The sequence below is a fragment of the Pristiophorus japonicus genome, chromosome 2 (assembly GCF_044704955.1).
Source record: "Pristiophorus japonicus isolate sPriJap1 chromosome 2, sPriJap1.hap1, whole genome shotgun sequence".
In the NCBI taxonomy this organism is placed as follows: domain Eukaryota; kingdom Metazoa; phylum Chordata; class Chondrichthyes; family Pristiophoridae; genus Pristiophorus; species Pristiophorus japonicus.
The window spans coordinates 73,537,785-73,556,845 of record NC_091978.1 but is presented as its reverse complement, the minus strand read 5'-3'; the positions used below and the strand labels follow the sequence as shown (position 1 = coordinate 73,556,845).

Here is a 19,061-nt window from a genome sequence, read left to right as displayed (position 1 = left end):
ACAATAAGACCCCGATTTGCATAAAAGTTTGGAGGCTCGCGCCTGCTTTAATCGGGTGCCTCGTCCACCTGCAGAAGCTTGGAGGTGGCGGGAAAGGGCTGAATTCCCAGCATGTAAGTAACTTGATCATTTTAATTGCCCACATGTTGGTTTCTGCCAGGCACGTAGGGTTAAAGTTAACCCCTTTTTTTGCTGTTGACCAGTATTTTGTTCCAGTATTTCTGTGAATACATTTCCATTTTAGATAGTGATTAGCTGAATTGTTTTATTGAATTATAGCTTTAAATGACATCCTAAACTCAGAGCAAAGCTTGGAGTAGTTTACATTATTGTTTGACCCCTAGATATGTGATAGACAGAGGAGACTCTGAGCAAAGACCATGGTGCTTTGTCTTTTTGTGTAAATGGGCCGAATGGCCACCTTCCGTGCTGTAACCATTCTATGAATGTTTCTCTTTATTACAGTTCTTCACTCTAATCTCGCATTAAATGGAACACCAATGCAGGTGACTAGCTTGGTACATTTTGGGACTTTTTTGTGCACTGGATATAGTGTGATGTGGCCATTTTAATTACCATTCTCTTTGATGGAGTTGTTTTCTGTATTCTATTGTAATATAGTTTGAGGATGCATCATTTATAAACATATAAATAAAACTCATAGGAGACAAATGTGAGAACATCTGGGGAATGAGTCACTAAGTCAGTTTTCAATATCTTGACTTTTTCCCCTGGCTGACAACTGGAGTCTTAACAGATCTGTGATTCTTTGTCCTTTCCTGATATAGCATTACGAGCACTGGTGTTTCTCTGTTAATTTACGATGATAAAGGGAAAAGGTCAATACTTTCCAGAATATCCAAATATTTAGCTGCTAATCTGTGGTACGGTAGTGATTTCCTGTACTCATACAATTTAAGGAGGTCAGAGTTTTGTGTTCCAGGTCCCTTTTAAAATGGATGGGTTTTAGCTGTACCTATGAGTTGAATATATTCTTCTGTATTTTTAGATAATATATTAAACTTCAAGTACCTATTATTTTGTTCCCATTCCAGATGATTGGTTCTACCTCCTGCCTTTGCCATGTAATCATTTTGGCCACAGTTTCTCTTTTGATTCCAGCTGGAGCAGAAATTTTCAGAGGGAAAGGTAAGCTTGCTGACTTTTTTGGAGGGAGGAGGGAAGCACTGAAATTTGCCTTTGAACAACTGAAACTGTAAAGCGACCGACAGTACTGGTCCAGGGCACCTCGAATCTCATCGCCGAGAGCATGCAGAAACCCAGCGCAGGCAGCGGAAAGAGCGTGCGGCAAACCAGTCCCACCCACCCTTTCCCTTGGACTGTTCAGCCACCTAAGGACTAATTTTAAGAGTGGAAGCAAGTCTTCCTCGATTCCGAGGGATTGCCTATGATGATGCCTTGGAGGCTTTGAGAATAGCGGCACTAGGGAATAGTGCGTTACAAGTTCAGTTTTCCACTCTGTTAACCACTTTATATCAGCTGTACTGTTGTGATGATTAGGTGGAAAAAAAGTTAGACATTAAAGTTAGATGAAAATCTTACACTCGACATTTGTGAATAACCTTCGAATGGGCAGAGGGGAGATGAAAAGAATGTACTTTCCTACATTACAATAATGGCTACACTTCAAAGGTAGTTCATTGGCTGTAAAGCGCTTTGGGACGTCATGAAAGGCACTATATAAATGCAAGTCTTTCCTTCACTTGCTGGAAAAAATATACCCTGAAAAAATTCTCAAATAGAATTCCAAAAATACGATCTTACTGTATCTCCACCCTAACTTTTTAGATTTGTAATCTTCAAAATGGGTGAAAGGTTCTGGTCAAATGATCTTGATTTATTTTATTGCACTTTCTTTTTGTAACGTTAAAAATAATGTGAAGCTCTTTGAAACGTTTCTATACGTCACTAAACAAATGCAAGTTTTTCTATTACCTAAATATTGGTATTTTTTTTTAAAAAAGGACTAGTTGACTTGAAAGTTCAATTGAAAAGTTGGTGCATCTGAAAGGGGATATGATAGCAAACAAGGTAAATAGTCTGCTCATTGGAACATTATCTAAAATAACAATCTTTATCTATTTTCATGGTTGTGTAATGCAAACCTTTTCTATATTCTTCATTCTAAGATGGACCTCCTTATAATACTTTTAGAAATGGTTCCCATTACAGGGTAGTGCAAGCTGAGGACAAGTTTTCACAGCCTAGCCTGTGTTCTAATTTGACCGGCCTCACTGTTTAATGTTCTCACATTATTCAAAATGTAATTGGTGCCATGCAAACATGACAAATTTCCTGCAACAGTAACTCTTTGATCAAGACGAGAGAAAAAAGTCACAAAAATGTATAAATGTCCTACTTCTGTTCCTATTAAGTATACTCCATCATGATCATCATCATCATAGGCAGTCTCTTGAAATCGAGGAAGACTTGCTTCCACTCTAAAAGTGAGTTCTCAGGTGACTACAGTCCAATGTGGGAATTACAGTCTCTGTCACAGGTGGGGCAGACAGTGGTTGAAGGAAAGGTGGGTGGGGAGCCTGGTTTGCCACACGCTTCTTCCGCTGTCTGCGCTTGATTTCCGCGTGCTCTTGGCGACAAGACTCGAGGTGCTCAGCGCTCTCCCGGATGTTCTTCCTCTACTTTGGGCGGTCTTGGGCCAGGGATTCCCAGGTGCCAGTGGGGATGTTGCACTTTATAAAGGAGGCTTTGAGGGTGTCCCTGAAATGTTTCCTCTGCCCACCTGGGGCTCGCTTGCCGTGTCAGAGCTCCGAGTAGAGCGCTTGCTTGGGGAATCTCGTTTCGGTCATGCAGACGATGTGGCCTGCCCAACGGAGTAAGTATACTGCACCTATGTTTACATTACATCAGTCTGGCTTTAAAGAACTAATATGTGATAGCCAAGATACTAGTGCTGAAGAACATGATGGGGACAAGAGTGTCTGAAGTTATTATAACTTATTTTGTTCTGTCCTAGATGTTCTATATGGAAGCATAGGAACAGATATTACCTTGCTGTGCAGTGCTACTAATGACAGGTACTCAATTAATTTCTGGTTAATTATAGATGTGTATGTAAAGTGGCTTTCCCTTTTTTTTGATCCTTTTCACACCAAGGACTAGGGTGTTGTGTGAGTGGGACTTAGTGTGGGACATCAAAGATAAATCCTTGGTGGGTGGCGGGGGGGGCGGGGGGGAGACAGCGGGGTGGCTCCAGTGGTGATGGTGAGTGAATGAGAAGAAAAGCCATGCCTTGGCCGACGTTCATGTTTGTAGGAGTGGAACCATGTGAGGATAGTTGCATAGAGGACTGGTATTGGAGGAGTTTGGCGTGGTCAATCGTATCAAACATTCCAGCAAGTTGAGGACAAAGAGGAGTAAAACATGATTGCCTTGTTCACAGGCACAGGAGAAGACATGTGTAACCTTGGTTAGGGCCATTATGATGCTGAGAGATGGGCAGAAGCCAGATTGGAGAGATTCAAATAGGGAGTTATGAGAACTGGGCATGATTTGGAAGATGATGACATTTTCAAAGATTTTGGAGGAGCAGTAATTGAGGACAGAAAGGTTGAGTATTGTTTTTTCTAAGGAGATGATAATGGGGCTGCAGTGATATGATAGAAGTGTGAAGTCAGTGTTTTTAGCCCCATACTAAGATTGATCTGTTTCTCTGAGGATTTGTGCTATGTAAATGTTTGTTTGTAAAGGTAGTCATAGTAATGCAGTACTCAGTAAAGTTATGGCAATGAAGCTTATTTGAATAAAGTCTTCCCTGCAATAGAATAGGATGAAATGTGAAGTGCTGAGCAAGAGAATTCTACATCAAAACCGCATTGTCAATTCTATGCTTCTTGCTGCTTTATTGCTCTTGTGGTTGAGGCAAATGGTTTACGAACAGAGTAGACTTTCTAGGGTTTGTGGAACTTCATTTCCATGGGTGGGTGTAATGAATTGGGACATGACTTGTTAAATGTGATCACTGTAATATAGTAGTAGAGCAATACAAGTGCAGATGTGAAATAAAATCTGAAGTCGAACAGAAATGGGGGAAAAGCAGGGAATCAGTGGACTTTGCTCGAAGCTTTTCACAAAGGGCTCTTTATTTACAGTTTGACCGATTCCCAATTCATGCCACAGCCATCTGCTAAGTACAATAACATTTATTTTGAGTATGTTCAAAAGCTAAGAAAATTAATATAAAATGACTAACTTTTCAATTAGATTGAATTTTTAAAACAGTAAACACTATTACATTATTGATTATACTTCAAAATACTTCATTGGTTTCCAGGAAGGCCGGGTTTCCTGCAAGCCCTGCCGATTTGAATGTGAGGCCTCGGATTCCCACTCGCAGCCAGCCAGATTGGGAGGCTGGCTGGTTGTGGGTGGGTAGGCCTCAAAAGCGAAGGGCAGATCCGGGAAAGAAATTGCGGGATGGGGGGATCTGAAATCAGGGGATTAGGGTGGGGGGGGGGGGGTGGTGGTGGTGGGTGGAGAGAAAGGATCAGCAGAGGCTGGGGATTGGGGTGCGGGGGGTGGTGTGGAATGGAGGAGGAGGAGGAGGAGAAGAAGAAGAAGAGAGAATTGAAAGGGGTTAGGTCGGCCAGAGATCTGGGGAGAGGGGGAGGGAAAGGGTAGAGGATCGTGACCGGCCTCATCAGATAGGAACCCTGGATCCAGGAAGTAGGTATAAAGGCACTTAACTCCTGGATGCAGCAGTCACCTCCTCAGTTTAACTGTCATAAGCAGTAAAACATAGAAAATAGCTGCAGGAGTAGGCCATTCGGCCCTTCGAGCCTGCACCACCATTCAATAAGATCATGGCTGATCATTCACCAAAGTACCCCTTTCCTACTTTCTCTCCATACCCCTTGATCCCCTTAGCCGTAAGGGCCATATCTAACTCGCTCTTTAATATATCCAATGAACTGGCATCAACAACTCTCTGCGGTAGTGAATTCCACAGGTTAGCAACTCTCAGTGAAGAAGTTTCTCCTCTTCTCAGTCCTAAATGGCTTACCCCTTATCCTTAGACTGTGTCCCCTGGTTCTGGATTTCCCCAACATCGGGAACAGTCTTCCTGAATCTAACCTGTCCAGTCCCGTCAGAATTTTATATGCTTCTATGAGATCCACTCTCATCCTTCTAAACTCCAGTGAATAAAGGCCCAGTCGATCCAGTCTCTCCACATATTAGTCCAGCCATCCCGGGAATCAGTCTGGTAAACCTTTGCTGCACTTCCTCAATAGCAAGAATGTCCTTCCTCAGATTAGGAGACCAAAACTGAACACACTATTCCAGGTGAGGCCTCACCAAGGCCCTGTACATCTGCAGTAAGACCTCCCTGCTCCTATACTCAAAACCCCTAGCTATGAAGGCCAACATGCCATTTGTCTTCACTGCCTGTTGTACCTGCATGCCAACTTTCAATGACTGATGTACCATGACACCCAGGTCTTGTTGCACCTCCCCTTTTCCTAATCTGCCGCCATTCATATAATAATCTGCCTTCGTGTTTTTGCCCCCAAAGTGGATAACCTCACATTTATCCACATTATACTACATCTGCCATGCATCTGTCCACTCACGTAACCTGTCCAAGTCACCCTGCAGCCTCTTGGCATCCTCCTCACTCCTCTCAGCTCACACTGCCACCCAGTTCAGTGTCATCTGCAAACTTGGAGATATTACACTCAATTCCTTCATCCAAATCATTAATGTATATTGTAAATAGCTGGGGTCCCAGCACTGAGCCCTGCGGCACCCCACTAGTCACTGCCTGCCATTCTGAAAAGGACCTGTTTATCCTGACACTCTGCTTCCTGTCTGCCAACCAGTTCTCTATCCAAATCTATACATTACCCCCAATACCATGTGCTTTAATTTTGCACACCAATCTCTTGTGTGGGACCTAGTCAAAAGTCTTTTCAAAGTCCAAATACACCACATCCACTGGTTTTCCCTAGTCCACTCTACTAGTTACATCCTCAAAAAATTCCAGAAGATTTGTCGAGCATGATTTTCCTTTCATAAATCCATGTTGACTTGGACCGATCCTGTCACTGCTTTCTAAATGCGCTGTTATTTCATCTTTAATAATTGATTCCAACATTTTCCCCACCACTGATGTCAGGCTAACCAGCCTATAATTACCCATTTTCTCTCTCCCTCCTTTTTTAAAAAGTGGTTTTGCATTAGCTACCCTCCAGTCCATAGGAACTGATCCAGAGTCGATAGACTGTTGGAAAATGATCACCAATGCATCCACTATTTCTAGGGCACTTCCTTAAGTACTCTGGAATGCAGACAATCAGGTCCCGGGGATTTATCGGCCTTCAATCCCATCAATTTCCCTAACACAATTTCCTGCCTAATAAGGATATCCTTCAGTTCCTCCTTCTCACTAAACCCTTGGTCCCCGAGTACTTCCGGAAGATTATTTGTGTCTTCCTTCGTGAAGACAGAACCAAAGTATTTGTTCAACTGGTCTGCCATTTCTTTGTTCCCTTTTATAAATTCACCTGAATCTAACTGGAAGGGACCTACGTTTGTCTTCACTAATCTTTTCCTCTTCACATATCTATAGAAGCTTTTGCAGTCAGTTTTTATGTTCCCGGCAAGCTTCCTCTCATACTCTATTTCCCCCTTCCTAATTAAATGCTTTGTCCTCCTCTGCTGAATTCTACATTTTCTCCCAGTCCTCAGATTTGCTGCTCTTCCTTGGATTTAACACTATCTTTAATTTCCCTTGTTAGCCATGGTTGAGCCACCTTCCCCATTTTATTTTTTATCCAGACAGGGATGTACAATTCTTGAAGTTCATCCATATGATCTTTAAATGTTTGCCATTGCCTATCCACCGTCAATCCTTTAAGTATCATTCGTCAGTCTATTCTAGCCAATTCATGTCTTATACCATCAATGTTACCTTTCCTTAAGTTCAGGACCCTAATCTCTGAATTAACTGTGTCCCTCTCCATCTTAATAAAGTATTCTACCATATTATGGTCACTCTTCCCCAAGGGGCTTCGCACATCAAGATTGCTAATTAGTCCTTTCTCATTACACATCACCCAGTGTAGGATGGCCAACCCTCTATTTGGTTCCTCGACATATTGGTCTAGAAAACCATCCCTAATACACTCCAGGAAATCCTCCTCCCCTGTATTGCTACCAGTTTGGTTAGCCCAATCTATATGTAGATTAAAGTCGCCCATGATGACTGCTGTACCTTTATTGCATGCATCCCTAATTTCTTGTTTGATGTTGTCCCCAACCTCACTACTACTGTTTGGTGGTCTGTACACAACTCCTACTAGTGTTTTCTGCCCTTTGGTATTCCACATCATCCAAGCTAATGTCCTTCCTTACTCTTGTTAATTTCCTCTTTAACCAACAACACTACCCCACCTCCTTTTCCTTTGTCTATCCTTCCTGAATGTTGAATACCTCTGGATGTTGAGTTCCCAGCCTTGGTCACCCTGGAGCCATGTATCCATGATGCCAATTATATCATATTCATTAATTGCTGCCTGTGCAGTTAATTCGTCCACCTTATTACGAATACTCCTTGCATTGAGGCGCAGAATACTCCTTGCATTGAGGCACAGATGGACATGGAAAAAAGTGTCTTCCAGCTTCATTGCAATATTTAAATTGAGGTAACACCCCCCCCCCCCCCCTCCCAGTTGCCCCCACCCATCCTCTGGGTTGGAGGCAGGATTCCATTTTTAACACTACCCCGATGCTCCAAACCTACCCGTTGGCCTACCTAACCCATCCCCCACAATTGGAGACCCCCACCCCCATGAGACCTCCGATCACTCCCCCCTCCCTCCTGGCTCCTCTTTCCTACCCCCTCCACCCGGCCTCCAGTGTTTTATGGGGAATAGTTCCGGCCAATACCTTCAGTACCCACCACAAACACCATTCCCTATCTGAGGCTGAACCAGACTGTTTACAACCTTGCTGTCGAATTTTGACCCCAAGGTGAGCTTCCGACCATATATCAGGTCTATCACTAATATGCCTGCATCCACCTCTGAAATATTGCCTGACTCTACCCTGCCTCTGCTCATATGCTGCTGAAACCCTCATCTATGCCTTTGTTACCTCTAGAATTGACTATTCCAACGCTCCCAGACTGGCCTCCCACTTTCCACTCTCTATAAACTTTAGCTCATCCAAAATTCTGCTGCCCCTAGCCTAACGAAGTCCCATGCACCCCTATGCTTTGAAATTCCCTCCCTAAACCTCTCTGCCTATCTTCCTTCTCTCTCCTTTGTGATGCTTCTGAAAACCTACCTGTACCTAGTATCACATTGTGGCTTGATGTCGAATTTTGTTTGATAATGTGTCTGTGAAGCACCTCTGGAGGTTTTACGACTATATAAATGCAAGTTGTTGTTGTAGTAAAGCATTTTGGGAAATTCTGTTGTGAAAGATGCTATATAAATGCGTCTTTCACTGGGATTTGCTTTTCCTCAGACTTCATTTTAGAAGGTAGAATTGGAATAACAACAGAACTTTTCACAGTTCATTGAACACAGATATTGAGAAAATTATTTCCAGTTCTTAATAGTTCAGATGCATGATTCTAGGAGTTACATTTTTGTGAATATATGGGAGCTTTGAATAAAAAAACTATTCAAATGCATTAACTATATAGGCAGTAATTCAAAGCTTTGATTGGCTTATAAAAGGCTGGTCACACTGAACAAGTGTTTGTGTCATATATCCTATGTAATGGTGGATAGAGGCCTGAGAGTAAAACTTGGAAGCAATTTTAATTTTTCTTTTGGGTGCGGGGGGGGTTGGGGGCGTGGAAGTTTTTAGTGTGTGGTTGCAATAAGTTTGAAATCTGTGTGTATATATTTATGTTTGACTCTAAAGGTGAAATGCATTTATTAGTGCTATGACATTTGGGTTTATGGCATTTGCTTATTTCCATCCCCGTTTTAAGTTAGACTTTTGTATTCATGCTGTATTTATTTGAGTGGCTCTAGTTCCTTTGAAATCTACACCAATGTTATATATATTTCTCTGGTTACCTAGTGATATACTGAGTTCTGTGTGGTTCCTAATAATCACATGTTTTTCTCCGTTGATTTTGTTGATCACATTCCTCTTTAGTTTTCACTGGAAACTCAGATGGGCATTAGACATAGTCAAACAGTGACATTGGTCCTTTCGGATCTTGCTCCCAGGTGGTCAGGAGGAGGAATAAGCCTTTCATCCTTTCACCTACAGAGGTGGAGGAGAGAATAGAGCGAATGAAAAGATACAGATGTGTTGGAGAACCAATAGAAACCTAGACAAGCCCTGAAAATGTTTTTGCAAGCAGTTGGCTATTCAGTCCCACTATCATGAAAGCAAGCTTTCTGGAAAGAAATAAGTGACAGTCAACCTTGTTTGTCTATCAGTAAAAGCTAGTATGCGATAACTATTCTGGAAATTTATGAAAATGGGGGAAGTATTTACAGTAGTCTTGGGTAAAGGGAAAAATGTTCATGTAGAAATGAAATGGAATCTCAACCATTGAAATAAAATAGGTTCAAATGAAAACTCTCAGCACCACCCCAAACTCCTGATATGTGAAAATGTCCTCATTGTTTTCTTGAGGTTTTATTGCATGCTCTAAATTATTCTTATAGTATGTAATTTTGTCAACAGGATTATTCAATGGAAGGTTAATGGGACTCTTGTGGCCCTAACCAATTATACAAAAGTACAAAATGGAAACCTCGTGTTGTTGATGGCAGACTTACCTATGGAAGGAAATTATAGTTGCTATGACGAGACTGGAGGATTGTTGTACTGGACTCAACTAAAATTTGGATGTAAGTCAAGTTTATGATTTGGCAGATGTCTGTCATAGCCGATAACATTTGTAAACGAATGCTGCAGTGAGTTACAATTCAATTGCTAATCAGAAAACTTATTACTGTAGGCAGATTTTAACTCTCGATAACCTTTTGATGCTTTCTTGGAAATTATAGAATCGTTACAACACATTGGGAGGCCATTCAGCCTGTCGAACCCATACTGGCTCTCTGCAAGAGCACTTCAGCTGGTCCTAATCCCCTGCCATTTCTCCATCGCCGTGCAACATTTTTTCCTTCGGGTACTTATTTAATTCCCTTTAGAAAGCCACAATTGAATCTGCCCCCATCACCCTTTCAGGCAGTACATTCCAGATCATAACCGCTTGCTGCATTAAAATGTTTTTCCTTGTGTTGCCTTTGTATTTTCTTCCAATCACCTTAAATCTGTGTCCTCTTCTCAAAGCTTAATGGGAACAGTTTCTCTCTCTTTACTCTGTCATGACATCTCATGACTTTGAACACCTCTATCAAATCTCCTCTCAATCTTCTCTACTCTGAGAATAACCCCAGCCTTTCCAGTCTAACCACGTAACTGAAATCCCTCATCCTTGGAGCAATTTTTGTAAATCTTTTCTGCACCCTCTCTAAAGCCTTCACAGCCTTCATAAAGTTCGGTGCCCAGAATTGGACTACTGCAGTTGTGGCTGAACCAGTTTTTTATAAAAGTTCTTCATAACTTCCTTGCTTTTGTACTCTCTATTTATAAAGCCCAGGATCTCATGCTTTTTTTAACCACTTTCTGAACCTGCCACCTTCAATGATTTGTGCATATATACCCCCAGGTCTGTTTCTCCACCCCCTTTAAAATTGTACCCTTTAGTTTACATTGCCTCTCCTTGTTCTTCCTACCAAAATGTATCGCTTCACACTTTTTTGCATTAAACTTCATCTGCCACGTCTCCGCCCATTCTACCAGGCTGTCTGTGCCTTTGAATTCTATCCCTATCCTCATCGCTGTTCACTATACAGGTGCAGCGTCCAAAATCCAGAGTTCCGGAATCCGGGGTGATTTGTGGCAGGGTCATCCGGAATCCGTAAAATGTTCCGGGATATGGACCGGACGATCCTGTTCAACCTCAGGGCGCCTCCTCGCCAGCCCGCCCGAACACCGTCTCGGTGGGGCCAGCCCGCCCGACGACATCCTCGGCGGCGCTGGCCCCACGACGACCTCCTAGGCGGGCCCCGGATGACCCGAACAGCTCCTTGGCAGGTGCCCCCCCCCCCCCCTTCTGACGTTTTGGCTCGGGTGTTTCCGGATTCGTGACATCAGAAAGACGTTCCAAAGTCCGGAAAAATGCGAAATCCGAAACGGCCTCGGTCCCAAGGGTTCCGGATTCAGGACGCTGCACCTGTACTTCCATTTATGATTCAAGCTATTTAAACCATATTAAAATGTTGCATTAAAACTTGTGTATGAGAGTATTGAATTTACTTTTGCAAATTGATTTTCTGTCCTATAAAACCTGGAAAAAAAAAAAAATGCTTAAAATTTAGAAAGTTCAGACTAGACTTGCAAATGTTACACCCTTGTTCAAAAAAATAGGGGAGAAGGATAAACCTGGCAATTACAAGCCAGTCAGTTTAACGTTTGTGGCAAGGAGCTTTTAGAAACAATAATCCAGGAGAAAATTAACAGCCACTTGGATAAACATGGACTTATAAAGGAGAGCCAACATGGATTTGTTCGGGAAAATAGTGTTTGATGAACTTGATTGAGGTTTTTGATGAAGTAACAGAGAGGGTGGATGAGGGCAGTGCAGTTGATGTTTGTGTATGGACTTTGATAAAGTACCACATGCTGGGCATGTTTGAAAAATTTAAGTCCATGGGATAAAAAGGGTAGTAGCAGCATGGATACAGAATTGGCGAAGGGATAAAAACCAAGAGTTGTGATGAATGGCTGTTTTTTGACAGGAGGCAGGTGTACACTGGTGTTCCCCAAGGTTCAGTACTAGGACCACTGCTGTTTTTGATATACAAGGCATGATTTCAAAATTTGCGGATGACACAAAATTTGGAAATGTAGTACACAACGAAGAAGATAGACATAGACAGGCTGATGTATTGGGCGGACACATGGCAGATGAAATGTAATGCAGAGAAATGTGAGGTGATGCATTTTAATAGGAAGAATGAGGAGCGACCATACACACTAAATGGTACAATTTTAAATTGTGCACAAGAAAAGATAGACCTGGGGGTGCTTGTGCACAAGTCTTTGAAGATAGCAGAGCAGGTTAATAAAGCAGTGTGGGCAGATTCTGAATAACTTTGAGCCTAAGCAAGGCCACCTATAGATTCTTGTCACACTTGTGGTTGCCCTGGAAACTTCCACATCTTGCAATATCTGTATAACGCTGGTTTCCATTGTACTGCTACAATAAATGAACTCCAAGGACTTAAACTCAAATAACGAACTCATTTCAAGCCAGCTACTTTCAATTCCGAACTCCGGTTCCGGCCAAACTTCCTTTATTCACTCAGCTGCCTTCTCGCTCCACTGGTCTCTTGTAACTCAATTCATAGTTGCTATAGACCAAGAAACATACCAGAGAATGTCAGTGATTGCAAGTGTTCATACATATTTCAAAGCAAGTCAAATGGTGGCACCCAGAGCAGTACATTCATGCTGTGCTGCAGGGTATTGGGACATGGTTCACGACACGAGAAAAGAAAGACACCTTGCATTTATATAGCGCCTTTCACGACCACCAGACATCTCAAAGCGCTTTACAACCAATGAAGTACTTTTTGAAGTGTAGTCACTATTGTAATGTGGGAAACGCTGCAGCCAATTTGCGCACAGCATGCTCCCACAAACAGCAGTGTAACAATGACTAGATAATCTGTTTGTTATGTTGATTTGAGGGATAAATATTGGCTAGCACGAGGGGGATAACTCCCCTGCTCTTCTTTGAAATAGTGCCATGGGATCTTTTCCGTTCACCTGAGAGAGCTGACGGGGCCTCGGTTTAATGTCTAATCCAAAAGATGGCACATCAGACAATGCAGCACTCCCTCAGTATTGCAAGGATTCCTTGTGTAGTAGTTCCTAGTCTGATCAGTGTGGTCGAGTACTTTCTCACAAAGAAACAGCTGTGGCCATCTTTGCATGCCTCCTTGCTTCTGATTACAAAACTGCATGAGCAGAGTCTTGACTCTAGGTCACGTAAGTAGTTAAGTGATTTTTAAGATCATAGAAACATAGAAATTTACAGCACGGAAGGGGGCCATTTCGGCCCATCATGTCCACGCCGGCCGACCAAGAGCTATCCAGCTTAATCCCACTTTCTTGCTCTTGGTCCGTAGCCCTGTCGGTTACGGCACTTCAGATGCACATCCAAGTATTTAAAAAATATGGTGAGGCTTTCTGTTTCTACCACCCTTTCAGGCAGTGAGTTCCAGACCCCCACTACCCTCTGAAGAAATTCCCCTCATAGCTCCTCTAAAGCTCCCCCCAATTACTTTAAATCTATGTTCCCTGGTTGTTGACCCCTCTGCCAAGGGAAACAGGTCCTTCCTATCCACTCTATCCAGGCCTGTCATAATTTTATACATCTCAATTCGGTCTCCCCTCAGCCTCCTCTGTTCCAAAGAAAACAGACCCAGCATCTGCAATCTTTCCTGAGCCAAAATTCTCCAGTCCAGGCAAAATTCTTGTAAATCTCCACTGCACCCGTTCCAGTGCAATCACATCTTTCCTGTAATGTGGTGACCAGAACTGCACACAGTATTCCAGCTGCAGCCTAACTAGTGTTTTATGCAGTTCAAGCATAACGTCCTTGCTCTTGTATTTCATATGCCTTATTAACCACCTTATCTACCTGGCCTGCTAACTTTAGGGATCTGAGGACCTATACTCCAAGATCCCTTTGTTCCTCTACATTTTTCAGTGTCGTACCATTTAATATGTATTCCCTTGCCTTGTTAGACCTCCCCAAATGCATTACCCCTCACTTATCCGGATTGAATTCCATTTGCCACTGTTCCACCCACCTGACCAGTACATTGATCTTCCTGCAATCCGCAGTTTCTTTCTTCATTATCAACCACGCAACCTATTTTAGTGCCATTCCGCAAACTTCCTAATCATACTCCCAACATTCAAGTCCAAGTCATTGATAAATACCACAAAAAGCAAGGGACTCCGCACTGAGCCCTGTGGAACCCCACGATACAGCACCCCAGTCACAAAAATACCCATCAACCATTACCGTTTTCTTCCTGCCTCTGAGCCAATTTCAGATCCAACTTGCCACTTTGCCCTGGATCCCATGGGCTTTTAGATATGTTCTGTGAAGTATTTCAAACCTGCTGTATAATGGGATTTATGCACTTTCAACAGATTCTTACAATTTTCTGTAATTTTGGCAGGGTTTGTACTCAGATTAAGTAGTTCCGGACCACTGCATGGTGAATTCTTAGAGAGCATGGGTTTATTGTAACTATTTTCCCAGGATATTGCAAACATTCTGAACTTTTTTTTTTTCTGTTTCATTAACAGATCCTCCAAGTAAGCCATTGGTGCACTGCACAGCTCCAAATTTTTATACAATTTTCTGCTCATGGGAAAAGAATCAAGAGCCAACCTTTCCCACCAGTTACATTGCAACTTACAGGTAGGATGTCTTCAGGCACTTGTATGTAGTGTAATTATGAAATGTTTGACTTCTATGCAAACATTTAAATTGTTACTGGGCAATATTTCTGGAATTCCCTACCCAACACCCAACATGTGAGAATCATCACCACAAGGACTGCAGCAATTCAAGGAGAAAATCCATTGCCACTTTTTCAGGACAAGTAGGAAGAGCAATAAAAGTAGACTTAATTGTGTCACCCATCTCTCGAGCAAAACCGAAAAAAAGTAGGGGAGAAATTGGTCCGTGTCATGCCGGATTTCTTGGCAAAAAATAAGAGTTGGGAAACTGTTAGCGTGAATGTTTTCCTGGAAGAATCACTCGTCACTCTGGGTCGGTTCCAACATCAAAACGGCCTTTATTACGCTGGCGGGGAGAAAGCCTCTGGGTTACACCAGGCACTACTCTCTGCCGAACAAAGAAATTCATTGATATTTATATGTTTTACAACAGTTCACTACAATTATTCAGCCTATGTCGGCTGGACACAATCCAATCGTAACGATTATAGATTACATATAGGTTTCTTTAGGCCAATAGAATTGACCCCTAAGCATCATGGGGCTGCATGATCAGCTCATGATTAGCTAGAGCTGACTCATGTCCTTGTGATGTTCTCCAAACCCCCCCCCCCCCCACTTTCTCTACTGTCCTTGGGTTCTGCCTGTGCCTAGCACCCTTATCTTAACACAATTACAGGACTCCCTTTGTTCAAAGTTCTACCGGGACATCTCATCTGGGGTTGCTGATTAGAGACGTTCTGCTGTGTAAGGAACTGCAGTGCTAATCAATTAGCTAGGAATGTAGTCAAGTCTGTCAGCTGAATTCCCCTAATGCTTTGCAGAACATCTGGCAGCCATTTTACACATATATACAGATATACATTCTGCAGGTGCCTTTGCCTTTGAAAGTGCCCTACAACAGAAACCAATTTCTGGATGTGATCTTGTGTGCTCGTTGTCCTCTAGATGTGTGCAGGCTGCTAAGTTGGCAGCTGGTAACTTCCGAGTGTGTGAATATGTTAATCGGGCCTGATGCCTGTTGTAGGACCCCAATGCTTAAATTTGTCATAAACTGGGCAAAGAATGCTCCATGCTCGCCCTGTTCCCATTTGTCCGTCACACTCAACCTGCAGGCTGATTCCACATCCCAGGACCCAACTGGTGAGTTGCATCGGGATTGCTGTCGTTGGATTTATGTCTCGCCGCACAGCACTGCCGCCCCTCCCCCCCCCCCCCCGGCAGTCATCAGGATCCACGGCGCGGCCCTAGACAACGTGGACCATTTCCCATACCTCGGGAGCCTCTTATCAACTAAAGCAGATATTGATGAGGAAATTTAACACCGCCTCCAGTGCGCCAGTACAGCCTTCGGCCGCCTGAGGAAAAGTGTTTGAAGACCAGGCCCTCAAATCTACCACCAAACTCATGGTCTACAGGGCTGTAGTAATACCCGCCCTCCTATATGGCTGAGGCATGGACCATGTACAGTAGACACCTCAAGTCGCTGGAGATATATCACCAATGATGTCTCCGCAAGATCCTACAAATCCCTGGGAGAACAGGCACACCAACATCAGCGTCCTCATCCAAGCTAACATCCCCAGCATTGAAGCACTGACCACACTCTATCAGCTCCGCTAGGCAGGGCAGGCCACATAGGTCACATACCAGATAGAAGACTCCCAAAGCAAGTACTCTATGTGGAGCTCCTTCACGCCAAACAAGCCAAAGGTGGGCAGCGGAAATGTTACAAGGACACCCTCAAAGCCTCCCTGATAAAGTGTGACATCCCCACTGACACCTGGGAGTCCCTGGCCAAAGACTGCCCTAAGTGGAGAAAGTGCATCTGGGAGGGCATTGAGCACTTCAAGTCTCAACGCCGAGAGCATGCAGAAATCAAGCGCAGGCAGCGGAAAGGGCATGCGGAAAACCAGCCCCACCCACCCCTTCCCTCAACTACTATCTGTCCCACCTGTGAACCAAACTGGAAGCAATACGGTGGAGGAGGATTTTCTGGAGTGCATAAGGGATGGTTTTTTAGACCAATATGTCGAGGAACCAACTAGGGGAAGGCTATCTTAGACTGGGTGTTATGTAATGAGAGAGGATTAATTAGCAATCTCGTTGTGCGAGGCCCCTTGGGGAAGAGTGACCATAATATGGTGGAATTCTGCATTGGGATGGAGAATGAAACAGTTAATTCAGAGACCATGGTCCAGAACTTAAAGAAGGCTAACTTTGAAGGTATGAGGCGTGAATTGGCTGGGATGGATTGGCGAATGATACTTAAGGGGTTGACTGTGGATGGGCAATGGCAGACATTTAGAGACCACATGGATGAACTACAACAATTGTACATTCCTGTCTGGCATAGAAATAAAAAAGGGAAGGTGGCTCAACCGTGGCTAGCAAGGGAAATCAGGGATAGTATTAAAGCCAAGGAAGTGGCATACAAATTGGCCAGAAATAGCAGCGAACCTGGGGACTGGGAGAAATTTAGAACTCAGCAGAGGAGGACAAAGGGTTTGATTAGGGCAGGGAAAATGGAGTATGAGAAGAAGCTTGCAGGGAACATTAAGACGGATTGCAAAAGTTTCTATAGATATGTAAAGAGAAAAAGGTTAGTAAAGACAAACGTAGGTCCCCTGCAGTCAGAATCAGGGGAAGTCATAACGGGGAACAAAGAAATGGCGGACCAATTGAACAAGTACTTTGGTTCGGTATTCACGAAGGAGGACACGAACAACCTTCCGGTTATAAAAGGGGTCAGAGGGTCTAGTAAGGAGGAGAAACTGAGGGAAATCCTTATTAGCCGGGAAATTGTGTTGGGGAAATTGATGGGATTGAAGGCCGATAAATCCCCAGGGCCTGATGGACTGCATCCCAGAGTACTTAAGGAGGTGGCCTTGGAAATAGTGGATGCGTTGACAGTCATTTTCCAACATTCCATTGACTCTGGATCAGTTCCTATGGAGTGGAGGGTAGCCAATGTAACCCCACTTTTTAAAAAAGGAGGGAGAGAGAAAACAGGGAATTATAGACCGGTCAGCCTGACATCGGTAGTGGGTAAAATGATGGAATCAATTATTAAGGATGTCATAGCAGTGCATTTGGAAAGAGGTGACATGATAGGTCCAAGTCAGCATGGATTTGTGAAAGGGAAATCATGCTTGACAAATCTTCTGGAATTTTTTGAGGATGTTTCCAGTAGAGTGGACAAGGGAGAACCAGTTGATGTGGTGTATTTGGACTTTCAGAAGGCGTTCGACAAGGTCCCACACAAGAGATTGATGTGCAAAGTTAGAGCACATGGGATTGGGGGTAGTGTACTGACATGGATTGAGAACTGGTTGTCAGACAGGAAGCAAAGAGTAGGAGTAAATGGGTACTTTTCAGAATGGCAGGCAGTGACTAGTGGGGTACCGCAAGGTTCTGTGCTGGGGCCCCAGCTGTTTACACTGTACATTAATGATTTAGATGAGGGGATTAAATGTAGTATCTCCAAATTTGCGGATGACACTAAGTTGGGTGGCAGTGTGAGCTGCGAGGAGGATGCTGTGAGGCTGCAGAGCGACTTGGATAGGTTAGGTGAGTGGGCAAATGCATGGCAGATGAAGTATAATGTGGATAAATGTGAGGTTATCCACTTTGGTGGTAAAAACAGAGAGACAGACTATTATCTGAATGGTGACAGATTAGGAAAAGGGGAGGTGCAAAGAGACCTGGGTGTCATGGTACATCAGTCATTGAAGGTTGGCATGCAGGTGCAGCAGGCGGTTAAGAAAGCAAATGGCATGTTGGCCTTCATAGCAATGGGATTTGAGTACAGGGGCAGGGAGGTGTTGCTACAGTTGTACAGGGCATTGGTGAGGCCACACCTGGAGTATTGTGTACAGTTTTGGTCTCCTAACCTGAGGAAGGACATTCTTGCTATTGAGGGAGTGCAGCGAAGGTTCACCAGACTGATTCCCGGGATGGCGGGACTGACCTATCAAGAAAGACTGGATCAACTGGGCTTGTATTCACTGGAGTTCAGAAGAATGAGTAGGGACCTCATAGAAACATTTAAAATTCTGACGGGGTTAGACAGGTTAGATGCAGGAAGAATGTTCCCAATGTTGGGGAAGTCCAGAATCAGAGGTCACAGTCTAAGGATAAGGGGTAAGCCATTTAGGACCGAGATGCAGAGGAACTTCTTCACCCAGAGAGTGGTGAACCTGTGGAATTCTCTACCACAGAAAGTTGTTGAGGCCAATTCACTAAATATATTCAAAAAGGAGTTAGATGAGGTCCTTACTACTAGGGGGAATCAAGGGGTATGGCGAGAAAGCAGGAATGGGGTACTGAAGTTGAATGTTCAGCCATGAACTCATTGAATGGCGGTGCAGGCTAGAAGGGCCGAATGGCCTACTCCTGCACCTATTTTCTATGTTTCTATGTGACAGAGTCTGTGGCTCTCGTATTGGACTGTTGAGCCACCAAAGACCTCATGTCATGAGTGGAAGCAAGTT

The 19,061-nt window shown here is 43.6% G+C and overlaps 1 protein-coding gene across 3 annotated transcripts in view; it reads left to right on the top strand.

The window, feature by feature from the left end:
- The window catches only part of LOC139239255 (interleukin-11 receptor subunit alpha-like), a 105,739-nt gene that overhangs the window by 46,272 nt on the left and 40,406 nt on the right, over positions 1 to 19,061 (top strand). For all 3 annotated transcript variants that reach the window (XM_070867954.1, XM_070867952.1, XM_070867953.1), the window contains exons 2-5: positions 1,056 to 1,149; positions 2,999 to 3,059; positions 9,697 to 9,863; positions 14,413 to 14,527. In XM_070867954.1, coding sequence (XP_070724055.1) covers positions 1,056 to 1,149; positions 2,999 to 3,059; positions 9,697 to 9,863; positions 14,413 to 14,527 — 437 coding nt within the window. The remainder of the gene's footprint in view (positions 1 to 1,055; positions 1,150 to 2,998; positions 3,060 to 9,696; positions 9,864 to 14,412; positions 14,528 to 19,061) is intronic.